Source organism: Argiope bruennichi, chromosome X2, assembly GCF_947563725.1.
Source record: "Argiope bruennichi chromosome X2, qqArgBrue1.1, whole genome shotgun sequence".
Taxonomy (NCBI): Eukaryota; Metazoa; Arthropoda; class Arachnida; order Araneae; family Araneidae; genus Argiope; species Argiope bruennichi.
Genome location: NC_079163.1, coordinates 129,712,606 through 129,730,899, shown reverse-complemented (window position 1 = coordinate 129,730,899; position 18,294 = coordinate 129,712,606). Strand labels below are relative to the sequence as shown.

Sequence of the window (18,294 nt, the reverse complement as noted above, 5' to 3'; positions counted from 1 at the left end):
CTTCAAAATTTGTTAGTAATGAAACCACACAGTTATCATTGCAGCTATTTTGTTTGCTTTGTTAAACAATGCATCCGGTGTTTCTCTCTTAGTTTTAGCTAATGATTTCAAAGATATCAGAGTGCATTTTGCCATTCGACTATCTTAAACAGTTCAAGTTGCACAAAATCTTTTTTTTTTTTTTTTTTGTTTCAAACGTACCATTAACAAACGTGAAGTAAAAATATATATTCATTTGAAACTTACGAAGTTTCACAACAGAGGGCAAAGGTTGCACAATACATTGAGAAAGTTGTTCCATAAACGTTTCTTAAGCACCTTGATAAGGAATAATGTTAAAGTGATATTCATTTTACGATGACAACATCCATAACTTGTATCCAAATTTCACAGGTTTATTTTTCATATACATCTTACAACCATGTTTCTCAAAATAGCATACTATCTTTCATCGATTGTTAGATTTTCTGAAAATATTCTAAATTGTTGCAATGCAATATTAAATTTTTCTAAAAGTGGATAAATTTTGTTACAACGATCCTTTTTGTTGATGGCAGAATTGTCATTCATATGTAGGCATTTTTTTTATGTCACTCCATTGTTTCCTGGACATAAGCAGCAACTAAACTAATGGAAAAACTGGAACTGGAAAAAATGGAACTAAAGTTTCATAAGCATACGTGCAATATCATGCACAAAAGAATATTCGAGAATATTCTAACCTTTTGTTGCTCTATGTCCCCTAGCATGAAAACGATTCATTTTTCTATGAATTGAAGGAATGCTATCTAGAAGTATGGGCAGTTTGGGTGGGTGGATATCAGACCATTCACCTGATTATAAGAAAGCTGAAAACCCCATGCCAAATGCCTTTAATATTTTTTGTTTTTTCCCATGGAGATTTTTAATGTTTTGAGCAACACTGATGATCTACTAAAAGCTATATTTGTTTAAGAAAAATAATTTTATTTATCGAGTTAAAATTCTTTTAAGGGTAAATTTAAAGCAATTTCTTTTTATTTTTTAAAAATTTATATTTAGTCTTATTATATACTAGCCGCCTTTGGCGACCAGCCGGTTCGCCAATCTTAATGCACGTTAAAATTTTAATTAAATATTTTACGGAACTCTCATTTTAATTGCTTTTTCATTAAAATATTTTAAAACTTCAAATTTTAATAGTCATATGATTCACTCATAATATTATAAAGACCTCCAGCCATAACGCAATATGTATCTCTCTAATTTTCTGTTATCTCCCGTATAATTTATACTTTAAATTAAAGTGGAAATGATTAAACTCCAATAAATATAATATATATATATATATTTACTGAAACGAAGCATTTTTTAAAAAAAAAATATGAGTACTGAAAACAGAGTCGCTGAGTATTTAAACCTTATGGGCACTAAAGAATATTTTTCTTTATTTATATAATATCTCAAGAAGTTTTCAACAAAATTTTCTCAGATTCATCATGAACAGATCGATTAATTAACAATGTTTAATTTTAAATGCATCAAACACTAAAAAAAATAAACAGAATCGTTTGAAATAATCTGTCGGAAACATATTAAACCTTCAAAACCAAGTCTATTGTCAACAATCAGAACACAATGCGCATGCGTGAATATTCAGCGCCAGTTACGGTAACGCAAATGCGTGAATTTTTCTACGCCAATTGGGGTAACGCTATGCAGATCAGAAATTTTTAATTTCCTTTATTCTGTTTTATTTTAATTCAAAAGTATCTCAGAATGAATCTGAAAGATCGATTAATTAACTATGTTTAATTTTAAATGCATAAAACATAAAGAAAATAAACAGAATCGTTTGAAATAATCGGCCGAAAAATCTTAACCCTAGCCTCATTAGCGTGGGAAAAAACCTGAAGCCTTACTCATTTGGCGGTGCGGAAAATGAAGATTTTTTTTGGCGGGAAAGTTAGTTTTTAATTAATAATTAAAAATTCAACAAAAAAGGGACCCCAGGTGCACATTCCCGACCTCCAAGGTATGCATGTGCCAAATTTGGTAGCTGTAGGTCGAACGATCCGGAATGTAGAGCGCCAACACACACATTGAGCTTTAATAGTATAGATTACATTTAGTCTATTACGAAAAGTTTTAGATTTAAATCGCTTTTATTTTATTTGCATTTAATTCAACTGTTCTTTAAATAGGATAGCAGTCCAATATGGGTTACGTTTGAAAGATTCCTGAAGAAGTGCAGATTATACTTTGTGAAATATAGGATATTTTATTTTTATTAATTAAATAAATAAGAAAAGGAATTTAAGAAATTCTACCAGCTTTGCCTTTTGCATAACATTTACTGAAATTTGACTTCAGATTAATTATCTGCCTTTACTTAGGTCTTTGAAGTAATGCCATTATCTTATCTAAATTTTATTCTAGATAACTAATTAATAGATTCTATCAAGTCAAATAATTTGAATTTGCTCCCTTAGATCAACAAACTTTTTAAAATTAAAGTACTTGATTTTAACTTTCCAAACAAGGAGCAATGTTCTCAAGTCAAAATAATAGGAAAAAGAAAATGTATATTCCCAATTAAAATTATCATTTAGATATGGTGGCATAATTTCTTCTGATGGAATACCAATTTTATACCTTGGAAGCTGCTGATAAATCTTGTTTATTTATATGGCTTTTTTAAAACAAAGATTGACTACAATCATTTTAATGACTGAACTTCATTACACAATTTTGGACACCATGTTGCATATAATATAATCAAAAATATTTATAGGTTTTATGAATTGAAACGCATCCTCATTTACTTACTACAGTAAAAAATATATTCTTCTCAAGCTTTGCAGCCAAAGGTTATTGCTCAACTCTTTTTTCCCCATCAGCCTATCTAGTACAATAGCCCTCAGTTGGTTTACTTGTAGTAAATGTTTCAGATTCTTTTTAATATCCCATTATTGATGGTCTTTCTCGTCATTTTCCCCTTAAGTTTGGAATAACATCACATTCGAAACATAAAATCCAACCATGTCATACAAAACATTTTGATTTTGACCATGCCAGGTTCACCATTTTTTTTTTTTTTTTTTCCATAAGTTCAAGCCCAAAATTTTTTTGTCTGGTTTATCTTTGTATATGATTTTTTTTCATTCCAAGCTCTACACTTTTGTCAATAAGTTCCAATTTTTTTTTGTCAATAAGTCAACATTTTTACTTATCATTATTCATACTATTATGATAGGATTTTTGTTAATCACTTTTCACTCACTTTCCAATAGACAAGTGTTAAAAATTAAATGCACTGTTAATCAAACTTTTTTTTAAAAAATTCATTACAATATTTATTTTATGTAAGTGGTTTTTCCTGATAGTGTATTTAAAAAAAGAAATATTCATAAAATTTCATATTTATTATCAGTAGAATAGAAAATAATTACTAAAACCAAATATAAGATTGTAGTTATACAAAAACAGACAATGTCTATATCAGTAACATAAACATTCATTATCTTTTATTTCAAGTATACAACAAATTAGGTGGTCAATCTAATTAATTGCAAAAAAAAAAAAAAAAAAAATGTAGTTCTTTTCAACTATTTGTCAGTATATCATTCAATGCAACTAGTTCCTACAATACATGTCAGGCAACTTAAAATTTTTCTGCAAAATGCAATATTTCAAAAGCTGTTGCAATTAGAAAAAAAAAAATTTTGGAACAGGAATGAATTTTAGTGTCACTTAAAGCTATAAACATGAGTTTAGTTTTTGTTAGAATATAAGCCTTAACAAACCTGAGGATAAGATAGAACTGAGGATTTCTTTTTTTTTTTTAATTTCATCATTTCTACCCTAGCCTTAATTTTGAACTAATTCATAGTTACAGAAAAGAACTTCACTCAAAAGATGATAGAATATCAAATGATCATTTATTTCTCTCTAATGATATCTTATATTGAATATAATCAAAGCATGTACAGCCTAGATATATATATTCATCATGCATATTATTAACGCATATGCATTAAACCAATATCTAAATTATGCTCATTGTAAAAGGTAAGATAAACAACTGAATTAAGTCACATTACAAGTAAAAATTCAACTCAATATCAAGTGGTAAGGATAATATGTAGAGGGAATTTGTACAAGCATGAAGTCTTTAATAAAGCCCAATAAAGTTTCTTGAACCGAGTCCCAACCAAAACAAGATCGCAACGAATTTATACTATAATGGTTTCTCAATCAATCAAACTTGCTTTTTAGTTATAACTATAAATTTCTCCAAGCATTCTAATAAACAGGCTAGCTAAAATTTCCTTCCAATGTATTAACATAGTAGAATCTTGCAATTGGCATTGCTTCCCATATTGTATCGCAATTTCGGGTATATTATTATCAGATAAATATATAAAGATCAATTCTAATCCCGTAATGCCACGAGATTAGTATGTACTGGAAGAAGAGAAATAAGACAGCATTATGAGGAAAGGCATGAAATTTTACAGAAAGTAGTATTCATAATTGAATGTCATACATTTAATGACATGGTTAAGAAAGTTACTCATTTAAAAATATATTCATTCGAAATAACCAGTATTATTATCGAATTTCTACAACAAGCATCATAAACAGACAGGTTTCAGAAATGTATTAACTAGAAAAAAAAATTCTTATCCAGCATTAATCCCATAGCTGTAAGTTGGGTTCTATTTTGTTCTGTATTATACCATTTCTGCCAAAATTGAAATAAATAAAATATTAATTCTAAGCAATACAATTAATATACTATACAAATTAATATACTATCACATTTTATAAAAGGTATCAAACTGATGCTATAAACCTGGCCAAAAATCAAATATATTACAATAAGAAATACCCAGGTAGCTGAAAATCAATACTTTCATGCATACTACTTATCTTTAATAATATATTCATACTTTCCTGTATCCAAGCATATTTCCTCAGAAGATTCTATTAATTATAAACTAATATTCTAGCAACTCAGAAATATGGATTAAAATATACACCCATTTCTACTACTCTTAAAGTTAGCCGAATTTTTAAACCTGCTTATCATTATAAATATCCGATTAATACTGTATTCCTAAACTTGACAACTAAAATGCTAGATATAAATAAGTTCTCTTGTTACAAATTTACCTTCTAACTCTGCAACCATTTTAATTTTCTGCTAATAAATACTTTGTTTCATGTTTGCTTCAAAAATCCATAAAATACTTATTACACCACAGCATATTATTTAATCTATTTTTATATTACGATACAGAATAATTAATCTTAATTTACAAGTTCAAGAATTTTAATATGACAGACAATGGTAAAGAACTGTCAATATTAATTTTCTTAAATGCAGATTCAACATTAAAGATTAAATCAGTTAAGAGGTAGGTAATTAAAAGATTTGTATATAAACCATTACTAAGTAAACCAATTTTGTTTCTCCCAATATACTCAGTATTTCCTCTAAAATTCTTTGAAACTGAACTTATTTACAAATTTTATTACTTATTTTTACAAATTTTGATCCAAGATTATTTAAGCAGGCCTCACTCTTAAATGTGATCTGCAGGTTTTTAATTTTTTTTAGAGAATGCCAATTTAGTTGTCCAATTCCCAGATAGCAAATTAATTCAATAATTTAAAATTATACAAAATGTACAATTAAAAATATTAATGTTATTTGATATTTAACATTTCAACATAATGGCTCACTGTCCCCCGAACTCGATATAACAATGAGAGTTACTTACCAATTGTATATTCTATGGCCTATATTTAGCTTTCTTCCAAAAATTGAAAAAACTTGTTAAAAAAGTATTACATGTTATTTCTTACCTGCAACAATCTTTTCTGCTATCTCTTTTGAATTTAAAAGAAAAATAAAATAAACTGACCTTAATTTCTAAAAAAATGACTAAACACAAAACTTTTTGCAATTGATCTTTATTGCAAATCTGAAAAACTGGTACCAAACATCCAATTTTGACAGTAACATTTGTCTGCCAAACTTAATTTAATCAGCTGATATACATACATTATATGCTACCAAAATTAAGCAGGACCAGTCCAGATCACAATTTTTATTTCTTCTTAGAAGCTTTTTCAGCTGCTTTGGTAACTTTTCCTCCAGATAGATCCTTTGGTTTAACAGATTTAATTACACCAACAGCCACAGTTTGCCTCATATCACGGACAGCAAACCTTCCAAGAGGAGGGAAATCTGTGAAGGTCTCAACACACATGGGCTTGCTTGGAACAAGATCGATGATGGCAGCATCACCAGATTTGATAAATTTAGGTTCATCTGAAAATGTAAAAGTCTTAAAATCAAAATTGTAAATAGTAAAGCAAATACAAATAATGTATATTACTTGTAACAAGTATTACAATATTTGATTTATAAATAAATAAAAAAAATCTTAAATTATTAAACCAAGAGAGATACTGAGAAAAATACTAATACAGGACACGATTGTATAATATAAAACATGTATTACAAGTACTAATTTCTTTTATAGAATAAAAATTTACCATCTAATATTTTAAAATTAGAACTATACCTTCCAACTTCTTGCCACTTCGTCTGTCACACTTTTCCTTGATTTTATTGAATTTGCAAGCTATATGGGCTGTGTGACAGTCAAGTACTGGAGTGTATCCATTAGAAATTTGTCCTGGATGGTTCAACACAATGACTTGAGCAGTAAATTCCTCAGTGGCCTTGGGAGGATTGTCTTTACTGTCTCCACATACATACCCTCTCCTTAATTCTTTTACAGACACATTTTTAACATTGAAGCCCACATTATCACCGGGAACAGCTTCAGTCAAAGCTTCGTGATGCATTTCCACGGATTTCACCTCAGTGGTCAAGTTGCAAGGAGCGAAGGTAACAACCATACCAGGTTTGATAATACCAGTTTCAACTCTTCCAACTGGCACAGTACCAATACCTATAAAAGACAATAGAAGTTTAAAAATAAGAATAAAAAATATAACTTCTTTGGTTATTTAGTTCTAACTGATAATCACCTCCAATTTTGTAGACATCTTGAAGAGGCAAACGAAGAGGTTTATCGAGGGGGCGAGAAGGAGGATCCATAGCATCCAAAGCCTGGAGCAGTGTTTTACCATCAATTTTGTTACCTTTCTTTTCAATGGACCATCCTTTATACCAAGGCATATTAGTACTTGGCTCCAACATGTTATCACCATTCCATCCAGAAATTGGAACAAATGGTACAGTAGCTGGATTATAACCTATCTTTTTAATATATGTGGATACTTCCTTCTTGATTTCTTCAAATCGAGACTGAAATGATAACACATTATAGCAGTAGCACCATATTAAATATTACTTAACAAGAGCTTTTCTCAAAACAAAACTAAAATAAGCTACTTAATATAATTTATATTTACTTCACTAAAAGGTGGTTCAGTAGTATCCATTTTGTTTACACCAACAATCATTTGTTTCACACCTAGTGTGTAAGCTAACAAAGCATGTTCTCTTGTCTGACCATTTTTAGAAATACCAGCTTCAAATTCACCAGTACCAGCTGCTACTACTAATACAGCACAATCAGCCTAGGAGTAAAACAAACAGTATTTTTAACAAGAGTCCACTTTTAATAAGCATCCTTTGTCATTTACTAGTACCATTTTCATCACATTGTCACACTTACTTGAGATGTGCCAGTAATCATGTTTTTGATGAAATCTCTGTGCCCAGGAGCATCAATAACAGTTACATAATATTTAGCTGTTTCGAACTTCCACAATGTGATATCAATAGTAATACCACGTTCTCGTTCTGCTTTTAGTTTATCCAAGACCCATGCATATTTGAATGAGCCTTTACCCATCTATAAGAAAAATTAAAGAAGCCATATTATTGCAATATTTAATACTAGTTTACAAAAGAAAAATAAGGTTCTGGCATTTGAAATTTTTAATTAGTTAAAAACAGGTATAGAACATGAAAGTAAATTTAAAACCATATATTAGCTATCTTAATTCAACTACATTCCATAAAAAAAACTAATCAATTTTTAAATATTATTTCTATTCAGATTCTTTAAATATACAATCTTCAAGATTAAATTCATAGTTGGAATTTTACCTCCTGGGCTTCTTTCTCGAATTTTTCAATGGTTCTTTTATCAATTCCACCACATTTGTAAATAAGATGACCAGTTGTGGTAGATTTCCCAGAATCTACGTGGCCAATGACCACAATGTTTATATGAGTCTTATCTTTCGGCATGTTTTAAACCTGTGGGGTGAAAAAAATCAAATATTAATAATTCTTTACTCACATCTACTGTATTACCGATAAATCAATAAATATGGATGCGGATCAAAATTTTCAATTGAATATCGATTTTATGCAAAATTTAGTAGTGCGTAATGTTCAATGCTGCCATAAAAGCTCCATCTCAAATACCGGTTCAGAAAGTAAGAAATCAAGTATTTAAAATAAGTTTTAGAACCAATTTGAGTTCGAATAAATACAACCGACTCCGTAACGAAGCAATAAGAATAATAAAATTCCTACTCTTCAACGAACTCGTTTGTATTGAAAGATACGTTTTCAACTCGTACATACTTGAAAAACTGCATCGTCATAGAAGAAATTTTACCTTCCGCAAAGTTTCATTCCATAACGGAAATAACGAATGGTCTAAATATGATGCATACCACATAATAGGAAGCGATACACCTAAGCCTATCGATTGTCCATGTGGCCATTCTGTCCGACTGCATTCTGCAAATTTTTAAAATTCAACAAACCGAATTACAATACAATCTGATGGCTAAATACTATTAAACAACGTTTTAAAGATTTTTACAAAGCCAAGTCACTTCACAAAGAATGAACTAATTTGATCACTTTGCACGTGCCGAATTTCACGCCGGATATTTGGTGGGCATTTCAGTGTCACAAAAATTACATAACAAATTCACGACAAGTAGATTAAATGAAAATTGAATATAAAGAAGACGATTCACAATACCGATAAGTTATAATATAACTTATCGGTATGTTATAACACATTCTAAAAGGCGCACTTGCCAGGCAAGTTGGGTGTTTTCCACACGAACTTTTTACAATTCACGAATCAATTTTTCGAGCGAAATCGTCAAATTAAGTTACAAGATTTTATATAAAACTGACAACATGATAAACTTTTGTTCTTAAAAGATACTAACAAAGATGTATTTGCACGAGTTGGGGTTAAGAGCCACAAGTCATTACACCTCGCGTAGCTTCCGAACATATGATCAAGTCTATTGCTAACTAATAAAAGTTCAATGAATTTGTAATTTATCAATACTTGTGATCTTCTGTAATTAAGATTTAAAATAACTGAACATTCACAGAAATAAGTACGTGAATTGTACAAGGATATCGGTGAAGTAGAAACGTCAGCACACGAAATGTCCAATTTCCACTTCAATTAATAAAATAATTAAAACTCCTATGACATAAATGAAAGTATTTACCGAAAAAAAACATAACAGAAATTTAATATAAAATAAATTATACTCACTTTAACGAATAATTTGGAACGATGGAATGGGATTGACGAAAACACAACCAACACAGGTTAACTCCAGTCACAGAAAAGGTTGTTAAAAGTGGGGTCACGTGGCTATATATAAAGAATCTTGCCAAGAATATTAGCCGCTGATGCCATTCCAACAAAATGAAATATAATTCATCAGTTGTAGAATCAGCTGTGAATGACGCGACGGCAGTATTCGATTTAATTTTAACAACTTTTCATTAAAACTAAGTATTTGAACAAAGTAGAAATACATTTTATAAAAATATTAGACTTTTTCTCTGCAAAATAATAAGGTATAAATACCGTTCATGCTTATTAATGGGGTGGTAATTTTACATTTCTTGCCTGTATATGACGTCAGAATCAAAATTTGAAGAACTTGTTTATCACAGTTTTAAATCCGATTTCTAAAAGACAGAACTAGCGAGTGGAAGATTTCTTTTTTATTCCATATACTGTAGTAATTCGGGGTTGCTACTTTAAGCGTGGATTAGCATCCCACGGTGATTTGACTTCTCACTCCCTCTAGGCAAGAGTGATGTTACAGTCCGCCTGCCAAGAGATTATGGTTTGTGCAAGAGGGGGTGGAGGGAGAGGCATCGACAGACAGAAAGTATTAAACGATGATGATCTGAAAATTTCGTGACATCTTTATTTCTTAGTTGAATAGCCTGTTATGTGGGTTGGGTATAAAAATATTGTCAAAATTTTTGGAGGATTTTTCTTTTTCCTGTGTAGTTCATTGTATAGGGTATAGGCATTTCAAAGGAAAGAAGTGCCCTCGCACCTGAAAAAGTTAAAAAATACTATCACGTAATTCTGTTTTCTCAATTAGAGCTATTTTTAATTTAATCCAAATTCTTAAAAAAACATAGTATTCAACGTCACATTATAAATAGTTGAATTCATTTACGATAAACTTGTGATATTTATATACCTCAGTACCTTTTAATAAAAAACCTTATAACTTTTTCTTACTACATTCATCATAACGGCTTTTGTATGTGAGAATATTAGAACATATGCGACATATTTAAATGTGAGCAAAGCATTTAATTTAAATATTTACAAATATATCACATAATTTTGCGTCCATTCCAAAATATCCAATTGTACATTTCACCTTACAAAAGAAAGGCTTTTAAATTATATATCACATTACAAATCAAACGTAAATATAAAAAGTTTGCTTATTTTTAGTTTACAGGAAAGTACGATAAACCAGCTTACATTGATAGTAGGTTATAATGATAAATGTGCAGCTGAATTCTGCTTTTTGGATACAAGTTCCTTTTAATATATGGTGTAAATCTAATTTTCTTGCCCAGCTACCCTGTATTCTTAAGATAGTGAAGCTTCGAATTCTATTCTTAACCATTGTAGCGCCCAAATTCCAAATCTATTGGACTGAAACTTCCTTCGCATGCATGTGTTTACATTACCAGAGTACAAGCATTTTTTTAATTAATTTATTCATTTCGTAAATATGCTTCAGCATCTTGAGAAATGTACTATTGCAGCTGTGATAATGTTTTTTCCTTAGAAACATTGTGCTTTCTTGCAAAAACACGATGCTTATTCTCCAGATCGACTTTTAAATCTTGTAATTTGTTGCAAAATAATTGACCAAAAACAAAGAATAATTTTTGTCTTCACAAACGTTGGTGGCTGCTATACTAGGGTTTTCATGCTTAACAGCACCCAGGATTCAACTTTTCATGCGTACATAGTAAATCTCGTAATGCCTCTAGTGGAATAAAGAAAAGTTGTCAATAGAAAGAAAATCAAATTTATTCTCGAAAAAAGTTTCCCTCAGCGGGCATCATACTCGAAAAGTTGTCTAGGGACGCCCTTGATCCTTCACTGGCACCAGCCCTGCTCGAAGAATGTTTCAATCAAGTATATTTATTAAAATTTCTTGGAACTTTTAAATCATTTGTTTTTCTGTTACGTAAATAGAATTCGTGAGAGATAATAGGAAGTTAAAGAAGAGAAAAGTTAACGGTTTCAAAAAAAAAAAAAAAAAATTGTTAAGTAATTTTAATGGTCTTTTTTTTTCTTCCTTTTGCCGAATATAGATAAATTTATTATAGATATATTTATTTATTATTTTAAAGAACAGATTTAGTGAAAATAAATCCATAATATATATTTGACACCAGGACTCTATTTTTCTTTCGAAAGACGAAAATTCAATAAAAATATGGAAGAGGGAAATTGCATTTGTAAAATTAATTTTGTTAAATAAGAATGGTATTGGTTTTAATTCCCTTGATAAAAGTAAAGTGGAAGGCTCTAACTCAAATTTTAACTCAACAATGAGGCATGCAATTGTTCATAACGCAACTTTTTTCAGTTTGAAATATTTATTATTATATTTTCTATTCTATGTAATTCATGATCTTACAGTAGAATTCTAGTGAAGTTCCCTGCTCTATTTTTGTTTTCAAACTGTATCCAATTTAATTAATATGTTTTTCTATTTACATTAGAATCCTTTATGTTCTCTAGATTGTTAGAATAAGTTTAAATTTTCATTAAAAATTTAGAATTGATTCACTGTACTTAAATAAGGCAAGGTTTTTATTTTACTATAATTTATTTAATAAATATTTACAGTATGGTGTTCTAAAAATCTTTATACCTTAAAGAACACGGTATCATGCAAGTTTAAAAATTTCTATTCAATTTTCATTGGTCAAGCAGGACATTTCGATAGCACTGTTAAGTGGAGATTGGAAAAACTTTTTTTGTATAACAATCTACTTTTTCCTTTATTTTTTTTAGAAACACCTGGGCTCACATTAATGAATTATTTCTATTCAAAATGTTGTGCAAAATTTAAACAAATACATTAATAGAACAGATAAGATGTTAATGATATGCTCATACACGTTGCAACATGCAGTGCAACGCTTAGTTACATTTTTAAACGATATAGTCGCATGCCCGTGTCATTTAGTTGAGATAATTATGAAATCAATATCTATTTCAATTATTATGAAATTAATTTTATAACAGAATTTGAAAGTCCGATGTTTTTTTTTTAGCCATTTTTTACTGGTATTGAAAAAACTAGCAACAACGAACATCGTAAAATCTTTCTTGACTTATAATAGTTTACAGTCCAGTGTCTAGCGATTAATGTGTTAAACATTAATTTTCAAAAAAGATCCATTTCATTTTTTTAATACTAAGCAGGCATTGATAACTATAGTTTGTCAAAGGATATTTGTGATTTAGAACTTTCTTGATATTCCTCAACACAAATATTTAGTACCTTTTAGAAAATAATAACCGATTTAATCTTATCCTTGAATCAAAATTAAGCAAAGATCAATAATTTTTTTAGGTTCACAAACAACTTCAAAATCCTTTAATTTAAGTAACATGTCACTTTTATCATTTAGAAATACAGAAATGTTTCCAAAAAATTATTGGTAAAAATTGAAATAAGATGAAAGCTTTAAATTCTAATTTCACTAAAAGGGTGTTAATGATTTTTCTTGTAGAAGTATAGTTTGCACCTACAGAAAATCAATATCGAAAAATATTTTCAAACAATTAAAATTATAGCTGAATAAGATATACCACTAATGATACAAGCGCCTTCATTTTAAAACACTGTTAGTCCTAAATAGATTTATGAGGAAACCATCGTAGACAAATGCTATTCATTTCAAGGATTAAAGTAATTTTTGTTTTAAATTGCGATCAAAATTTATTTCTTGGGAGCTTGAACGTATCAATATGGATACTACACGCCTAGTGAAAAAAATACTCATCTATGTTTATACTTAGCCACCAAGAGATCGGTTTCATTAGTTTAAATGTAAAAATGTGCAAAAGCCCACTACGAAGTTAATAATGAAAACCAAAAATGAACCCTTGATTTGCCATTTTGACATATGAATACAACTAAATAACCGGACCATTATGGGCGCTGAAAAACAGCTTATTACGAGATATTTATACATAGAACCTTCAGAAGGAAGAATGAATCGTATTTATGGTAGAATTTACCAGCCTACTTTATCTATATATCCCTAAAAGAATCGAGAACTTATTTTTAAAGCGATTAATATTTGAAGTGTTCATCCTCAGGATACTTTAGTCATGATAATTACAAAGGAAAAAATCATTTAAGACTTCATGAGAAATTCAAACTGATTTAACAATTTATTTAACCGAAATTCACCATGTTTACTATCTATTTTCTTATCACGGGAAGTTTGTGGATCTGACAATGGCAAGATTCATAAAAATTAAAAATTGTGTAATATTTCAATTTTTTGAAAATTTTATTCGAAATTAAAACAGAAGGATAAAAACAGTCATAGATGGTTCATATAGTTATAAGGAAAGTGAAGATCGTGAATTTCTTAGAAAAAATGGCTAGTGAATAAAAATTGATCAAGCAAAATAAAAAATCTTCATGTTTACAGCGAAATCTGGTACACAACTTTCATAATAATTGTTTTTCTTTTACAGCAATAGCGTACAAAGCTCCGAGATTATCTCTGTTGTTGCTCATTTTCAGTAATTTTTAACTTTGCCTAAATAAAGGAATGACCTTTCTATGCTTTACAAAGACGGAAGAATCAAAAATCATTTACCACATAAAATGGAGATAATGGAAGAATTCATGCATTTTTGATTCGATCTTGTCAGTCATTTTCTGCAGAAAAGAAAGTCAATATAGAGAACAAAGAAGTCTACAGAGAAAAGAACTAAGATTCCTCGGGGAAAAGAACACACAGCAAAGAAATTCATTTGATTAATGAACTCTTTAGATGTGTCATTGGGCTGTCTTATGTTGGGCTTCATTCAAAGTTGTTACTTTTTGAATAAAGTTTCAAAGAATTTCAAATATAAATTTTTATTTGCTTCTTGAAAGCCATATTCAGTAAGTCAAAATGTGAAAAAAAATTCTATTGAATCAGCAGAAAAATAGAGTAAAATGGTATGGACTATATTTATTTTTGTAACTAAAATAATTTACAATAGTTTGCATTGATTTATTATTTATATTGATGTGTGAATTGAAAATGCCGGCTGGGAGGGCACATGAAACAGAATTTCACTTTTCAAACTTCCGCTTACGCTCGCATAAAAATAGATTTAAATGCTTCTACTCATATACGAAAATAATATTCAATGAAATAAGAAGTAGAAACTCAATATCTCAAAATGAAATTTTTAATTTCAATTATGAAGTCAAAATCCACTTGCAGATCGATGCTAACAATTATTAACCGTACTGTGTCGATTACATTTCCGTGCAAATGAAGCAGATACAATTTTTTTGTGAGTGAACTTTGTTATTTAGTTTTTTAAAACAGAAATTCTTGGTTACAGATATTTCAACATTATCAATAGATATGCTAAAATGTTGAAAAGAAAATGAGCATACAACCGGTAGCTTTTCTTCGTAAGTGTTGCTATTCTTCCTAGACAATACAGAATTATGTTAGAACAATGGGTACATAAGACTAATAAAAAATGGTAAGAGACATCCATCTACAATAAAATTTTAAATTTAAATTTCACCTCTGGACAATCAAATATATTGTTGAAACTTCCATCAGACACAACCTATATAATAATGCACGCTTCTCATGCTTTATTTATGTTGCTTTAAATAGTTCTCAGAGCGAAAATTAAAGAAGGAAAGTTCGTAATTTTCCGGTTCAATCCTGTAATTCACATTACATTTTAAAACTTCCTTTTATCCTTGATATTCTACCTTCAATATGATCCAATAAATTATATTCAGTTTGTAACAATAAGCTTTTTGTTCGGAGATTCGTTTGGAGATGTAAATTCGTTTAACAGTATGCGAGGTTATGAATCATCGAATAAGATAAATGTATAGAAATTTGGATTTAATTTCATTTGAATATACAAGCCATAAATTTTACGAAGTTTTTATTGAATAATCCATTTTTCATGCTCGAGGAAGCCGTATTCGTATTACAATTTCTCTTTGTATCCTTATATCAATATATTTATTGATATCGAAAGAAAGTATATTTTAAAAAAATGTTTTTCGTTTCGTGGTAAGATACTGAATTAGTAGTCATTATGAAATATAAGATCAGATATTTGAGAACTAATTAACTATAAGTACTTGCGTACCTGCATTAAAAAAAGTAATCTGAATAATTTGTAGAACCAATTTTTAATTTCGATTGTTTTAGTTGGCAAATTAAGGCTGCAATCGAAATATATTTAGAGTAAAGATGGCTATTCAGAAACACAGTGGAAAAACAGTTGTCGATAAAATACTGGCGGCATATATTTAAGAAGATGGAGAAATTAAATATGAAAAGAAATAAGAAAAATAAAATTTAAGAAACTTCAAATAAAATTAAAAAAATATAAGTAATAATAAAAAGAAAATCTGGTAAAATGATCACTTTTTAATTTAGGATTTTACACATTTTATACGCTTTAAAAAATTGACATTTCTTTCATTAAATACGAAGAGGAGTACAATAGATGCATTGTTAACATCTATTGTACTCCTCTTCATGGCCACCTCCAAATTTTTATTGGATATGCATCAAAACCGTAGCTGAATTATTATATGACTAAGAGGGATGCCATTTTTATCAGATATTATTTATTCATTTTTGATTTTAAAGCATATAAATGATTGTAATCCTCAAAAAAGGACCCCCCCCCCGAGATTGACAAAACTCGACGTTTCTATCCTCCTCGACTTTGAAAATACATTTTGGGAATTATCTATCTGTCTGCGAATATGATAACTCAAGAATGTTTTTATCTAGACAGATGAAATTTGGCATATAGTCATTACACTAAATTTCTCGTCAAATTTTGTACGATATAATTACAAAGGAAGTCTGACCGGTTGTCCGAGAACATGATAAAGCATGATAAGTGAGCATGATCAATGTGAAAATGTAAGGAGCTAGATAATTAACCTGTGCACCAAATTTTACTTACCTAAAATGCAGATCCATATCAAATTTTGAACCAAATCAGTCAAGGACTCGACTAACAGTATGTATATTCGCATGCACATATGACGATTTGAAAAAAAAAAAAAAAAAAACTGCGATTTAGATCCATGAAATCTGATATGCAATCTTGTATCTAAAATTTTAGTTTTATGTCAAATTTTGATTTCAGATACTCGACTTTCTTCACTATACTACGAAGCGCAAAACGCTCATATGCAGGATTCTAAAAATAAAAGTTTGAGCAATCGTTGTGTTCACGGCCTTGCCCCAAGATCCACACTTTTTATGCGGGGAAGAGGGGCAACATCATTACTAGAGAGTGTGCGAGAAAATTTAGGAAAGACCACTGCATTGATTTGTTTTGGAGTTTATTCCTGGCACTTTTTCGGGCGTTAATTATCTGCTTATATTCTGGAAAGCACATAGGTGAAGTTTGCTGTTAATAAGAGCAGAGTTTTTTTCTTTATAATGCGTGGATAAATATACACTGCGTAAAAAAAGTAGAAGGACACTAGATTTAAAAAAATATATATAAGGATTTCTTTTATTTTTACTTTAATTATTCTTATAAGGATTATTTTTTAGACAAATCACCTAAAAGATATTAGTATCATTACCATGATATTCCAAAATAAGGTATAAATGACAACAAAAATTGTTTCTTTCATTTAAAACCGCGCAAAAAAAAAAAAAAAAAGTGGAAGTGCAGTTATACAAAGAACAAAATATATCTAGTTTTTAATACAGAATATTCTTTCCATTAGCTTTTATGGCTTCGAATATTCTGTTTGGAAGTGAATCATACAAAAACTGGATTTCTGTTTGACAAAAATTATCCTATGAGATATTTAATGCCACTCGAAGCTCAGAGAGCGATTCAAACTGCTTCCCACCAGCATATACTCGACGAACAAGCATTGTTCGGATATCTTCTACTATATTCAGATCGGGGCTTTTAGCTGGCCATAGTAAAACATGCACATTATTTGCAGAGAACTAATTTTTAACTCCATTGGCGGTGTGATTGAGGTTCCATCTTATTGAAACATCCCTTGTTCTCTTAATTCGGAGAAATAAGAAAGAAGCTAAGAATTTAGAACATTAATGTAGTCTGTATGCTTCTGTCTACCATTGAGAAAGACCAAACTTGTTCTTCCTCCTCCCATTTGTCTAGTTGAATAATATTGTTCTGCATTCTTCAGACAACGCCAGTAGTATTGATAACCGTCTGGATCATCTAAGTTAAACTATTTTTCATCTGAAAATATCACAGAAATCCATTTTGTGGTCCATGGCACGTGTTCCTTAGCCCAAGAGAAATGATTATTAATATGTGTTTGTTTCCACTTTGGATGATATCTCCGTTTTTTTGAAAATGAATCTTTTGGACCTTTGTATGTAGTTTTGTATACTGTTTGCTTGGACACATGAATAAGTCCTGCTTGATTTCGAACTTTTGTAACACTTCCAGGACTCTTTTTAAGCTCACGAGCAAGTTTTCTTTCATAACGAGGCGTTAACTTTTTAGGCTCATCAATCTTCTTTCTTAATTCCGTTTTTATTTGGATTTTTAATAAAGGTAGAAATTGTATTGGGGCTGACGTGCAGTAGACGAGGGATCTCACTAATATCTTTACCTTCATTTTTATATGCAAAAACATGACCCTTTTGAAAATCATTTTAGGTATACATCTAGGCATTCTGAAATTAAGGCA

At 29.7% G+C, this 18,294-nt stretch overlaps 1 protein-coding gene across 1 annotated transcript; it reads right to left on the bottom strand.

Annotated features, from left to right (window-relative positions):
* Window positions 1–5,945: 5,945 nt before the first annotated feature.
* Window positions 5,946–9,728, bottom strand: LOC129960100 (elongation factor 1-alpha-like). The gene is made up of 7 exons (XM_056073217.1): window positions 9,573–9,728; window positions 8,141–8,293; window positions 7,704–7,883; window positions 7,438–7,605; window positions 7,051–7,330; window positions 6,579–6,971; window positions 5,946–6,322 (listed from the first exon to the last, which is right to left on the bottom strand). The coding sequence occupies exons 2-7, from the start codon at window positions 8,282–8,284 to the stop codon at window positions 6,099–6,101; spliced, it is 1,389 nt and encodes a 462-aa protein (XP_055929192.1). The 5' UTR covers window positions 8,285–8,293; window positions 9,573–9,728; the 3' UTR covers window positions 5,946–6,098.
* Between the last annotated feature and the right edge of the window lie 8,566 nt (window positions 9,729–18,294).

Excerpts from the sequence above, each read along its gene's own strand:
- LOC129960100 (XM_056073217.1), bottom strand. The coding sequence starts at position 8,284 with ATGCCGAAAGATAAGACTCATATAAACATTGTGGTCATTGGCCACGTA. Across the intron at positions 6,972-7,050 it reads AGATGTCTACAAAATTGGAG|GTATTGGTACTGTGCCAGTT; the intron begins GTGATTATCAGT and ends TGTCTTTTATAG. Across the intron at positions 6,323-6,578 it reads AAGTGGCAAGAAGTTGGAAG|ATGAACCTAAATTTATCAAA; the intron begins GTATAGTTCTAA and ends TTACATTTTCAG.